The 13,881-nt window shown below is 45.9% G+C and overlaps 1 protein-coding gene across 1 annotated transcript; it reads left to right on the top strand.

The window, feature by feature from the left end:
* The first annotated feature begins 8,485 nt into the window (after positions 1-8,485).
* Positions 8,486-13,352, top strand: LOC119448545 (uncharacterized). The gene is made up of 4 exons (XM_037711783.2): positions 8,486-8,634; positions 9,896-9,955; positions 10,680-10,754; positions 11,616-13,352. The coding sequence occupies exons 1-4, from the start codon at positions 8,523-8,525 to the stop codon at positions 12,686-12,688; spliced, it is 1,320 nt and encodes a 439-aa protein (XP_037567711.2). The 5' UTR covers positions 8,486-8,522; the 3' UTR covers positions 12,689-13,352.
* The last annotated feature ends 529 nt before the right edge of the window (positions 13,353-13,881 follow it).

Raw genomic sequence — 13,881 nt, 5'->3', positions numbered from 1 at the left:
CGCGGTCAAAGGCCTTCTCAAAATCAATCTGGAGCAACGCAACTGCACCCTTCATGACGTCACAACACTCTAATACACACCTCGCTTTGTGAGTGTTGGTAAAGATGCTTCTGCCCTTAATTCCACATGTTTGATGCGGGCCCACTATTTCTTTTATTACGCTTTGCAACCTTCTACCCACTATTTTCATAAAAAGTTTGTAATCAACATTTGTCAGACTGATAGGACGATAGGCTGATACCTGCCGAAGTTTAATAGAATCATTCGTTTTAGGCAGTGGCGTAGCCAGAAATTTTGTTCGGGGGGGGGGGGGGGGAGGGGCTCAAGTTGCAGCGCAGCCTCCTCCTTATAGAAGTTGTCGAGGCATCAAATACATGAATAATAACTGCATTGCCATTGCCAATGCCATTGTATATTAGATGCTGCAAACGAATTATTGAACGCTGCGCACTGTGAAGACAAGTAAAATATGTATTTTTTCATAAAAGAGTACGTTCGGATGTCCCAAAAATTGTGGCAGAAATAGCTGATATCAATGCTTCCGCGTTTTTTTGTCTATTTAACAAGTAAAGAAAATACCACGCGAACTTTAGAACTCTATCAGTTCCAAACGAGCAAAGGAGTACATGCAGCTGATATGACGAACGTAAAGGCCATAAAATGAACAAGTTGAGCACAAATATTTTGATGAACCTTTGGTATTCAACGACCTTGTTTACATTTTTGTACATATGCAAAGGCCGGGGACAAACCTCAATGACGCTGTCCTTCGTTGCAATGGATTGCGCAGGAGTAGAGGTTACCGGTCGTATATTCTAATTGCACCGAAATTATAGTCGCAACACTGAGTACATATAAAAAGCAGGAGTTCTGCAAAATATACATTAGAAATGCGAAGACAGAATGGAATATACAAATGCGAAGATAAAGGGCAAGAAAGTGTCGCTGGAAACCACGTTCGCTGCTTTTATACACAAAACCTCGTAACAAGATATCTAAAAATACGAATAAATCAGCAAAAAATCTACGTATCTAAGGAAACGTCACTGTATATAATGCGTCAATCAAGACAAATAAACATGTTGCGCAGTCACAGATATTAAACTTCATGCATACGAGTATAAAGACAGACGATCCAGGCAGTAACAAAACTATGATAACAGAATTTGTGATATGCATTTGGGCCATGCTGCTGTCGCGGCAGCGCAATGTGGCTAGAATAATAGAAAAGGAATGCAGAAATAAATACGAAAATGCGTATTTTAACTGCCTGCACAGCGGCAACGATTGTTCTGCACCCAAAATTAAAGAAGGGTATTGCTTCGTTTCAAAAAAGAAGTAAAAGCATGTAGCTAAAAAGGAAAGAAAAGGACAAACGAAAGCCACAGATGATGCGGCAAGTTGATTTACCCAACATCCGAGTGCGTTTTTGGGAAACGCCGCGAGTGCCGGGCTTTCAATGAGCAAGGTCTGTCAAAATTGGTTATTGATGTCCCCGTAATTTTTGTATTCGCATGATAATTTTGATAACCATGCTGTTACAATAAATGGTGAAAATTTCTGTGGTTTTAAAAGCTAATGAACAGTCATACGTTTTCATAATTATGAGATTATATAGGAACGTGAAGGAACAGATTTTTTACATGCGTTGATTTTTGCTGCTTGGCTATCTAAACGATAAACTTCACTCGGCGGGGAAGTTTAGCGAAGCGTTCAGTAACTTCGGACACGTTGATGGCGACGTCTCTGTGGGCGTACAGAAGCGCCAGCATAACCATGCGTTCCTCAGACATTGTAGAGCGCAAGTGGTTTTATTAGTAATCTCATGTTTGAAATTCTCTCGGCGCTGGCAGTGGCACTGGAAGGGTGACTAGAATCTGCAGCAGTTTGTACACATGTACTTATAACCTGTCTCAATGAGAGAGGACATCTATTCCTGTGCTAAAACGTAAACACACTTCTTCGATATCGTTTCCTCACCACCACGCTCAACAAGATAGACAGCCGTCCCCTTACGGAAGCCAGAATTCTTGGTCCCTGGTCCCAGCCGACGTCAGAACGAACTGCTTTAAAAGCGCTCGTACGCTTTTTAAAATAAGCAAGACTTAGTGAAAAACTATAGAATGTGTGGACTGACACGTTTCTTTTTCTTTTCTTTTTAATCTTCTCTTGTTTTCTTATTTTTTCTGCCCTTACCCCATCCCCGTGTGCAGAGTAGCCAACCGAACACTTATCCTGGTTAACCTCTCTGCCTTCCACCTCTTATTTTCTTTCCTTCCTTCCTTTCTTCATTCGATATCGTTGACGTCTTTGTTTAGGTACATTGCACAAACAGTAAGCTGTTCGAATCCAGCAATATCCGCTGTTTCTTCAGCAAGTACGGAGAAGCAGCCTGCAGTGTTCACTTTTGCATCTAGGCTTTCTTTGATAATTTCACCACAAATTCCTCTAAGTTGGTTTTGTACATCTGGTTTAAATACGAGGCATTACTGGTGCAACTTTCCAAATGGTTCTTCAGATATGTATCTCCGCAATCAGCTCGCATGCGAAGAAGGCTCTGGAAATACCAGTATTTTCAGCGGGGGCTTTGCTTAAATCCATAGGACCAGTGTCCCTATCGCCACGGAGAGCCAGACCTTGCCACCCGCAAAAAAGAACTGTCTCAAATTTAATAGGCTGTGAACTGTCTTCTGTTTTCTCTTATTTTAATTTGCCTATCCTGGCCCAGCTGATCGATCACATTGGGCGCGCTTCCTGCAAATGTTTGGAGAAAATTATCAGATGCCAGCTGGCAGCTGACAGTCACGGTGATATTTAACATTTTCGTGTGTGTGGAAGATTGGGAGCGCGTGCTTCCATTTCTGGAACGGCTTAGATACGCGCGTTCGAGTGCGTGCATGTTGGCCCAAGTTTATAACAACATTAAACACACAAAGTTCCCGAATTTAAAATCAGAAGCACGTCTTTGGAAGTGTCAGTGCACCTTTCGCGTCAAATGTTTATGAGAACTTCATACACATCAAGTTTCGGAATTGAAATCCATGCGCTCCGTAGATTCCGCGGCCGCTGCAAGATGCCGCGACGCGCCCGTTCGCTATCGAAAAGCCCTTGAAACTTTGTGCTCGGCTGGGGCTCCTTACGTTATGCGACTCCAGGTGCATGGGCGTTGCCACGAAATCCAGCCCGAGTTCGCAATTTGCGCGCCGAAATGTCTTTTCGAGCGTCAAAAAGACATTGTAGACAAAATCCACAATGATTCCCGGCGCCGGTGGTTGTTTTGGTCGGCGGTGCATGACAGCACGAAAAAATTTCGGGGGGGGGGGGGGGGGCTGAAGCCCCATCAGCCTCCCCCCCCCCCCCCCCCTGGCTACGCGCCTGGTTTTAGGAATAAAAATGGTATGAGAAGTGAGAAATGATGGAGGCAGAGATTTAAATTCAAAGGCTTCATTGAATAAGCGCCCCAATATCGGAGATATTTCTCGTTTGAAGGTCTTATACAAATCTGCACTTAGCCCGTCAGGGCCAGGGGACTTCCCGGGATTTAGGTCTTCGATCGCTTTCTCTACCTCTCCTACCGAGATTGAAAGTTGCAATCTCTTTGTTTCGTCATCTAATTGTGGCATGAAGGCCAAAAATTCACTTTTGAAGTGGTCGCTATCTACCGCACCTAAAGAAAACAGAGCACTGTAATACTCGTCGAAGGCTTTCTCAATCTCGCTTTAGCACTTCTCAAGGCACCATTGTATGTTATTTCTGCAATTATATTACGTTGCGCGTAACTTTTTTCTGTCCCTAGTGCACGCTTTGTAGGCCTTTCGGCCATTACCGTTTTCTCTGCTCTCGCACTTATAATTGCACCCCGAGATCTTTCCATGTCTAACAGGCAGACAGACAATGAACTTTTATTGAGGTCCTGAGGGACTAGCCGGCGGAGACCCGCTGGGGCCCCCGGCTCGCCGCTGGCTGCTCCCATGTCGGAATCGGGAGGCCAAGCCTCTCCGCTCTTTCACGGGCCCTCTGGACGGCCATGGACTGGAGCTTGAGTTCCGTACTTGAGATGGCCTCGTCCCAGTCCTGTTCGCTGGTGAGTGACGTATCCCGTAACGCAGGACACTGCCAGAGCATATGTGCTAGAGTGCTGAACTCCTCCCCACAATCCGGGCACTGTGGGTCAATTTCTGTATTAATCCTGCTTAGGAAACATCGCGAGGGATATGACCTCGTCTGAAGCATCCTAAGCGTGATCGATTGAGCTCTACATAGATTTGGGTGTGGAGGCGGGAAGCGCCTGCGTTCCTCTTTATAGTGGGAGACGATTTCATGAAATGTTAATAAGGGGTCGCTGTGGCCGAGCTCCTCCGGATCCAATGAAGCCTCACCGCCGTCGCGGCGCGTGAATTCTCGCGCACGGCGGTGAGCAATCTCATTGGGGTTCGGACGGCCCGGCAGCACGCTGTCACCCATGTGAGCGGGGAACCACGTAATGTAATGCACGGGGTCAGAATAAGTTCTTGACTTGCTCTTCAGAAGCACCTCCGCCTGTCTCGCAACCATTCCCGAAGCGAAAGCCCTGACGGCCACGCGTGAGTCAGTGTAGATATACGGCCTTTTAAAATCCTGCATCGCCAGCGCTACCGCCACCTGCTCTGCCACGTCGGCCGTGACAGCGCCTACCGAGACCGCAGATAGGAGCTCGCCCTTCTCGCTGACCGCCGTGACCGTGAATTTACCGGAGCGCCCATATTGAGCTGCGTCCACGAAGGTTTCCAGGCCGACCGTTGTCTTTAAAATCGTCCTGGCACGAGCTGCTCGCCTGCCCGCATTATGCTGTGGATGAACGTTTCTAGGGAAGGGACCGACGACGTAGGTCCCTCTGGAGCTCTCGTCCAGCTGAACCGCCTCACTGTGACTGTAACGCGGCCGCAAGCCCGCCGCATCCAAGAGGCGCCTACCCGCGCTGGAGCCCGAAAGCCTTGTGATCTGCGCCGCTTGTTGCGCCTCTATTAGTTCAAGGGTGGTGTTATGAATGCCGAGCTGCATTAGCCTGTCCGTGCTCGCCGTGACCGGAATACCCAGTACCTTCTTGACGCTTTTCCGCATCAACGTATCAAGCTTGTCCCTTTCAGTCTTAGTCCACTGCAGGGCCGAAACCACATAGTTGATGCGGCTCATAAGAAAAGCGTGATGCGCCCTAAGTAGGTTGTCCTCGCCTAGGCCCCCCTTCTTATTGGAGACTCTCATGATTAATCTGAGGATATTCTCGGTTTTGGCGGTCAGATGCGCAATGGTTTTGGCATTACAGCCCCTGGCATCGAGCAACAATCCTAGAATTCTGATCGAATTCACCCTGAGGATCTTCTGGCCGTCCCGCGTGTACACATCTATGGGGATCTGCTCGAGCGGCACGAGCCGCCGAACCCCCTGCCTTGCCGGTCTGTATAACATGAGCTCTGACTTGGTCGGGGAGAGTCGGAGACCCGTGCCCTCCAGAAAGGACTCGGTCACATCCAAGGCCTCCTGGAGCGCCTGTTCCACAGCCGCCTCCGAGCCTCCCGGGCACCAGATCGTAATGTCATCGGCGTACAGCGCGTGTCCCACATTTGGCACGGCGGCCAGCCGCTTCGAGAGCCCGTGCATTGCAATGTTAAACAGGAGGGGCGAGATCACCGCCCCTTGTGGTGTGCCTCTGTTTCCTAGCGCGAATGTTTCTGATTTGGTCTGCCCCACTTTGACGACCGCCGTCATGCCCCTCAAGAAGGACTCCACAAACGCGAAAAATCTACCGCCCAAGTTCAATGCCGAAATCTCATTTAAGATGAAGTCGTGCGACACGGTGTCGAAGGCTTTGGTCAAATCTAGTGCGAGAATTCCCCTGACGTCTCTAGTCCTGTTGTCAATAACCTGTCTTTTAAGCAGTAGTATGACGTCTTGCGTAGAAAGTGATGGTCTAAACCCTACTATATTGTACGGGAACAAACCCTCGCGCTCTATGTGTTTTGAGATCCTGTTGTGTATAACGTGCTCGGCAACTTTACCTAAACATGACGTGAGCGAAATGGGTCGGAGGTTGTCCAGGCTTGGGGGCTTTCCAGGCTTAGGAATCAGTACCACCGTCGCCTGCTTCCACGAGTCCGGAACATTACCTTCCTCCCATACCTTGTTGATTTCCTTCGCAATGGTGCTAATGGACCGGTCGTCTAGGTTCCTGAAGACCCGGTTGGTTATGCCATCCGGCCCAGGGGCCGACCTGCCATTGAGATTGTGGAGGACCTCCCTGATATCTGCCTCCGAAAACGGATCCATGTCTAACAACTCCAATTTTTCTTTCGCAACACGGATATCTCCCTTAAAGGTTCCAGGCGTTAGACACTCTTCTTTGACAAGATTTTGCAAGTTCGAACGTAACAGTCTCTCATGAATTCGTTCTTCATGGTTAAGTATGCTGCTTCTTTCTGCAGCTTTCATTTTAATTTTTTGCTTAAATGTTTCCCATTTCGGACCACCTTCTGAGTTATTGTCACGATACAGTTCTTGTATGCCCTCATGTACTAAAGTTTTGAAAACAAGTAGTTTATTAATAATTTTCCATGAATCACAGTTAAATTTTCCCTTTCTTTCTTTTTTGCTGCAAATGATAAACGTCACGAGGCAATGGTCAGTGAAGGAGAGAGGTGTTACGCAATAATCCTTACACAGAGGCACAATATCCAGCGACACATATGCACGATCTAAGCGTGCGTGACTAGAACCTTGAAAATGCGTGAATTGGACATTACGCCCACTGGTAATACATTCTCCCACATCTTCCAGAGCGAAGTCGTTGATGATATCCATTAACTTTATCGTGCTAGTCTCACGGTGCGGCGTAGTACTCGTTTTGTCTCGTGCTGAGCATACACAATTAAAATCACCGAGAAGGATCATTATACGATCAGTGTTACAATACTCACTAATGCGGCATAAAAAATCTAGACGCTGTGCAACGTCAGTTGGAGCATACAAACAAACCACGCGCCATTCATTGCCGGCGAAAACAAAGTCACAAACTACAAAGCGGCCCGATGGACAGCTTATAACAGACTGTATAACAATCCCTAAGCAACTACGCACAAATAATACGCACCCTCCTGACGTCCCCACCGCGTGGCTGACGCATACACTATAATGCGCCGAGAACGGGCGTAACACGCCTTCGGTCTGGTCCTCGCCTTGAACTTTAGTTTCCTGCACTGCGATTATATCCAATTCTTGTTCCATCGCAATACGATACAACTGGTTTTGCCTTCTTTTAGTCGCTAATCCTCGTACATTAATTGTTCCTACGCGCAGAGACCTTACCAACGACACAATTGACGGTTTGCAAAAATACTGCTGCGCATGCGTGAACACGGCTGTCACGAGCGCCCTCTACGTGGTTAGAGGCGAAAAGCAGACGAACAACCAACGCTGGCTTAGCGCGCCTTGAGAGGCCTTGAGACACTATTGAGATCACGTTCTTTTAGTGATAATGCGGGCTAGTTGTGTTGCGTATGGGTGCTCAAATTACTTCAGTGGCAAAGGGAGCACCAGTTTATTTCGGTTTCCGTTCGAGAAGAGGGATCCGGAGAGGAGAGCAGCATGGATACGAGCCGTAAAGCGAGTAAACCCCGATGGCTCCGCGTGGCAACCGAGCCAGTACTCCAGGATCTTCGGAGCTCATTTTGTAACAGGTAGGTTAATCATTATGCTGACACGATATATTTTGACGAGTTAACTAACTTCATCTCACCACAGGTCGCCCGTCGAACTTCAGCAGGCACCCCGACTATGTGCCGAGCGTGTTTACCTACACACGGTCTGTTGGCGCACCGGAAGTGCGTAGGCATAGCCGTTGGATGAATAGACAGGACAGAGAATGTAAGTCACCGAATATACTCCAACGCTAGTACTTCGAAGCGACTGTCGATGCGTAAAAAAAGATGATTTCCCTCAGGCATTGTACGTTGTGCGTAATGCTTGATAAACGGGCCGTTGTAGAAAGCCGTAGCCTTCGCTCGTTCCCGCGCGCGGTATGTAACCGATGCGCATTTCGTTTCTCGTCTTCGTTGTCGTTTGTTGCTCGAAGCAGCGCTTTCTTCTCACGAAACGAAATGCGTGTACAGTTTGTTAGCTGTTTTGCTTCATTTTCTCGTAACTGTACACTGGTCTCGGGCAGTTTGCGCGCACCCTGTGAACTTTCTGCCAACATTTCTCAGTATCGACCCGCTGCGCTTGGTGACTGGGATTATATGGTGCGCAAAGTTCCTGAGACACCAAGAGGGTTATATTTTGCGGTGTGTGCAAAGTAAAAGTCATGCTTCTGCGGTGTTTAAAGTGCAGTGAATATCAACTCCAGTGACGGCGATCAAAAAAATAATGCACTTATCTTTTTAGCGAAGCTAAGAATCCATGATACTTATAATGTGCATGGGCGTGAGCTACATGTTTTATTCCTACGGCATCGCATGTGATCATATTTCGTGTGACATCTATTTTTAATATTTATGGCAGGTGCTACCAGCCCCACATTGTCTCATAAACACAAACACAACTTCAAGACTGATTCTGCAGATGCACAGTGCCCTCAAACAACTTCTTCCAGCTCAAATGAGAATGGTAAGTGCTTGCCGACATTATTTGTTTCCACAAATGTTTACAAACCGGCTCTACTGCGTCTTTGTATCCGAGTGTGCACAATGATATTCCTTCGAAATAACATTTTAGCAGAGAATGTAACTCTCTTGAACAAGAAAGTAGTGCTGGTGAAGTGGTGCATTAGCATTGCAAACAGACAAGCGCAGCAAGAAGATCACATGGTGAAAATCGTGTCGGCAAAGTATCAAGCAGCTGCGTGGAGTGAAAACACGTGAAATTTTAAACGGAAGCCCCCGTGCCCTGCCTCTCGAGGGAGCGACAATGATAGAGTCAAGGTCACGTGCACAAATGGCTAATAAGGCACACTGCCTGCAACATCACTGATTACGGCACGTGACCTAGGTCAATCATCCAATGCAGAATACTCAGTACTGCCACTGGGAGTGCGCTGTGTAGCCCAGAGAGGAAGAGGGAAAAAAAGGAAGTAGGAGTCGCCACGTAAACGCAGTCTCTTGGCTCTGGTTTGGGAGAAGGCAGCGAAAAAAAAGTACTTGGGCTTGCTATAACACACCCCCAGGACGTGCCTCAGATAAACATATAATTTGCAATGGCGTCTAAGGGTTGTTTAACAAGATTCAATTTTTAAGAAATTGTGCAGGCAATCACTCTTTGCAGACTACTTGTGTTACTTTAAGATGTCCGTTTGATTTGCCTGCACTACTGTGTACCAGTTCGCGGAGGAGTCATGAGTTCAGAAATTTTTCTGCTCAATTTTAGCAATGCAGGCACTTCATGACGCTTGTAACGAATGCCGAGGTGCAGGCATTTTGTTTTGTCTGCCTTAAATGCACCGACTGGTCTTACTTTAAGAGGTCCCGAACCGTAGGTGCGGTCAGCTTCTGAGGTATTAACACACTCTGCGTTACATAGACTCAGCAGACATGCTTATCCGGGATTAATGGTGGTGCGTCTGCACCAAGTTGGCACAGTCAGTAGGCATTGCTATAGCAAAATCACGGACCTGTCCTGCACCTTTTGAAATGAACGACGTGGCTTAGAGGGTGCTAATGCTGCAGCGCTGAAACAAATGACAGGCAGCAGCACCTCTTGAACTGGTTCAGGTGATGCAGGTGGATCGAACAGCAATAAAAATGAGCTCTGCCATGTGTCGCCGGACACGCAGAGTGCTGCTTCTTTCTTCGGTCCGTGCTATATGAAGCTGAGGCTGTTCAACAAATAGCCGCTGGTTTACTGTGACTGAAGTATATTGTTGTGCTTGCAGAGGACATTCTCACATCTGCAGACATGGAGGAGGCACCACAGTTTGAGGCTCCGTCAATTGGTAAATATTATCATGCATTTTGTTCTGCACTTGTGACAAGTTTCTTGCCACCAAATTACAATAGGAGCAGCCTCACAATCCAAAGACCGTCATGTAGATACACTGCTCTTTCGTAAGGTTTCAGTGGATGGATTAATGATTGAACTGCAAATGAATTCTTAAGTGTATTCTATGTGCAGTAATGACATCAGAATTGCTGCTACTTTAGTTTGTAGCTGTAGATAAGTTGTGGAATATGTGGTTATGATTAGCGAAGAACATGTAGAATTTCTACTGTTTTTCTGGTGTTTAGGAGATTCTTTCTCAAACATTTTCCTTGGATAATCGCATAGATTACTTGACACAGAAGCTATCTTGCACAATCGGTTGTATGCGCCGTCATTGCCCTTCCTTTCTTGTGTCTATAAATGTTCCACTCTTAACACACTGTTCTTTTCGCATTACATTAAGGAGCGAGTACTTGTAAAGACAGTTACACCATGATGTTCTTGTGCTTACATCAGCAGCTTGCATAGGATGTCAACTGGTATGCTCATAAATGTTGCACCCTGCTGTATGTCACTGGGAGCACGGACTTCCTAAGCCATTCGTCATAATGATTTCTTGTCTGTGCTTCTGGCATAATATAAGGAGGTTGAATAAACCTAATCGAGTTGCAAGGTTGGCCAACAAGAAAATGTTCACCTTCTTGAGATGCAACTTTGTTCATGTGCTGTACTTGCAGAGGAAGTGGCTACACCTTCGCACTCATCTGCTGCTTTAGCTCAAGAAACACCAGTTGTGGATGCTTCACATAATGGTAAATATTGTTTGCATGTGCAGTTTCAAGGCCATTATTTATATTCACTGCCACTTCATAGTCTTACCCTTACTTGGACTTATTGCGAAGGTTGCAGTAAAATTTATTTGGGCGTTTTGGAAACCGCTCCACAGTCTGGACTTCAGCATTCGTTCAAGTTTGTCCACATGCTTGATTGAAATGCTCAATTTTCCATAGTGCTTTCCATTAAGGGAAACTACAGAAAAAGATTAAGCCAAGCTAGATTTAAATAATAGGCTTTTGAATAACAAATTCATGATTCATAGCTAGAATACAGCTTGTTAGTGAGAAAATAGAATATCGGAGTGGCACCACCCATTGTGAACTATGTTACCTCTCGTGTGATGTCTGCATTAGCTGATTCACAGAGAGTGGCATAGAGGGAGGTCACGTGGAATTCCTTCAATTTGTCCTTTGTGGTGGTGTGAGAGGTTCAAAGTGAAGAGCACTGGTGCGGGACCTTCCGTGACAATTTTCTATGCAACATTGTCACACAAAATATGATGATAGACAATAGACAAATAATCTGTTGATGTGGCTGGACCTAACATTTTCGTTTAGCGTCCCTTCAAGACCATGTGTGAGTTGGCTTATTCACAACAGTTGAAACTTTCTCCTGAATTTTACAGATAGCATAATCGTGCTTGGGGAGCATATGTTCTGAAATTTCTTTTTTTATAGCAATGCTATTTAAGTTACCTGGATGGAAGCAGTGCTGGGTGCAACTTGCACTTGCCAAGCATGTGTAGCAAAGATAAAAATGTGCTTGATTCGTCAATTTTTTTAGTAGTGACCATTTGTGAAATATGAACAAATTTGTTTTCACTGCCATTCTTACAGATTTGGAACAACTTGAAAGCCAGCATTGGAAATCAGTTGCTGAAGACATGGAGAAAGCGCTTGGAATTTTACACCAAACGGTTACTGCACTGGAGCGGAAGAATGCTTCTCTTGAGAGAAAGCTTGATGAAGCTTGCTCACACATGCTTACACTGAGCGTAATTGAATTGTCACCAAAAGCATGCATGTATTATACAGGTCTCCCCAGCTATGATGTTTTTCAGTCATTGTTTGAGTATCTGGAGCCACGTGCAAGTAGCATGTCATACTGGGGCTGGACAAAGAAAAGTGGCAGTGAAACACGTGGTCGGCCTAAAGAAAGTAGCCTTGCGACTGAATTTTTTATGGTTCTTGTGCGCCTCAGGATCGGTATGCCTGGAAAAGAAATCGCGCGTAACTTCATGATGTCAGAAAGCCAAGTGAGCCGGACATTTGCTACTTGGATTAACTTCCTTGAGCGTGAGCTTACAGCCATCACTTCAATTCCATCGCAAGATGAAATCAGGCCACATCTACCAAGATCCTTCCGCTTCTTTGAGAACACCAGGCTGATTTTGGATGCGACAGAAGTCAGGATCCAGCGCCCATCGTCACTAGGTGCACAACGCCAGACCTTTTCCACATATAAGCACTATAACACATACAAAGTGCTTGTTGGCTGCACCCCTGACGGCTATATAGCATTTGTGTCTCGTCTCTGGGGTGGATCAGTATCCGACAAGACAATCCTTGGATGCAGTACACTTCTAGATTCTTTGGAAGTAGGGGATGCCATTATGGTCGAAAAAGGCTTCACTTTCCCCTACTTACCTGCTGGAGTGACAGTCTACAGACCCCCATTCCGAGAACGCCATGAAACACAAATGCCCGCGCAGGATGTGGAACAAACACGTCGTATTGCCGCTGCAAGAGTGCATGTTGAACGAGCAATATCCCGCATCAAAACTTTCCACATTTTGGATAGACCATTTCCCGTCTGCATGCTTGATATAGCGGAGCAGGTATTTAAGGTATGCTGTCACCTGAGCAACTTCCGAAACCTGCTAATTAAGGATGATGACGAAATCAATTGAGCAATTTGTTTGACTAGGTTTCAGAGAAAGCTTTGGCTCGAGACCAGCTGTAGTGGCTTAGTGTATACGTAGGGTTGTTTGTTTTCAGGTTTTATATATTTTTTAATTCGGGGGGTAAAATGGGGTGCTACTGTTCAAGCTGACAATCGGGAAGAAATTGGTTTCTTTTTTGGAACCATTACAAAATTTGGGTAAAACTTACAAATGTACTAATACATTATATTCGTTCTTTTTTCTGTGCGCTTTTTTTTTATAGGAGGGTATCCTGAGCTCCTTAACACTGACGCGTTAAAACTAGGTATCTGTTTCAAGGTGGTAATCGCGGGGACATCAGGATTTTCTACCAAATACTCCCGAGGTTCGGCATTTGTTTGGAAATTAATAAGTAATAATGACAGTAAAGAACATTGATAACTACAATGAAATGAAACATTTTATTCTCGATAAGCTGGTCACTGATTTTTTACACATTTTTGTTAACATACATTATCATCGGCATGGGCAACAAGTTGGTCTCCATCCGAGACCTGTCCAATCTTAGAACGTACCTCAGCTGAAAGTTCTCTCGACATCACAGCTTCCATTAGCTAGGCACAACAATATCAATAAGTTACTAACTTGGAGTTAGGCGCGCTCGTTTGGCGGTTGGTTGAGAGCCGTGTAGCGTCCGCTGTGCTGCACGCAGCTTGTGAAATGAACTATAGGTCACTGGAGTTCACTTAAGCAACAAGATCTAACTTCGTTGTAAAAAAAGATAGGTTGGTATGTGGTTTTGGAATTTGGGGATAAATCGGGTTTAACCCAATTCTTCTGCAACAGGTTCGGGGTGTAAAAATCGGGTTTTACTCGAAAACAAACAACCCTGTGTATATGGTGTTGCGCTGCTAGGCACAATGTCATGGGATCAAATCCCAGCTGCAGTGGCCATATTTCGATGGGGGCGAAATGCAAAAAAAAATGTCACAGTTTCGCCCTAATGGCGAAGCAATGAATGCGATAGCAACACAGCAATGTCATACGAAGTAAGGTGAGCGGCTTTGGTAGCAATATTGCTACACGCGTGTGGTATTTGATTGTTTGACCGAGGCGCGCGGGCGCCATCACTCGAGAAAAGAAGAGGAAGGACGAGCTGGGCTCGCGCTGTGAACCTAACCGGTCAGCGCTGCAACCGCTGTTGTAAATACAACCTGTAA

Source organism: Dermacentor silvarum, chromosome 4 (genome assembly GCF_013339745.2).
Source record: "Dermacentor silvarum isolate Dsil-2018 chromosome 4, BIME_Dsil_1.4, whole genome shotgun sequence".
NCBI lineage: Eukaryota > Metazoa > Arthropoda > Arachnida > Ixodida > Ixodidae > Dermacentor > Dermacentor silvarum.
The sequence above is the reverse complement of the archived record's forward strand: the minus strand, read 5'-3'. Positions and strand labels throughout refer to the sequence as shown.

Excerpts from the sequence above, each read along its gene's own strand:
- LOC119448545 (XM_037711783.2), top strand. The coding sequence starts at position 8,523 with ATGGCAGGTGCTACCAGCCCCACATTGTCTCATAAACACAAACACAAC. Across the intron at positions 8,635-9,895 it reads TTCCAGCTCAAATGAGAATG|AGGACATTCTCACATCTGCA; the intron begins GTAAGTGCTTGC and ends TTGTGCTTGCAG. Across the intron at positions 10,755-11,615 it reads TGTGGATGCTTCACATAATG|ATTTGGAACAACTTGAAAGC; the intron begins GTAAATATTGTT and ends CCATTCTTACAG.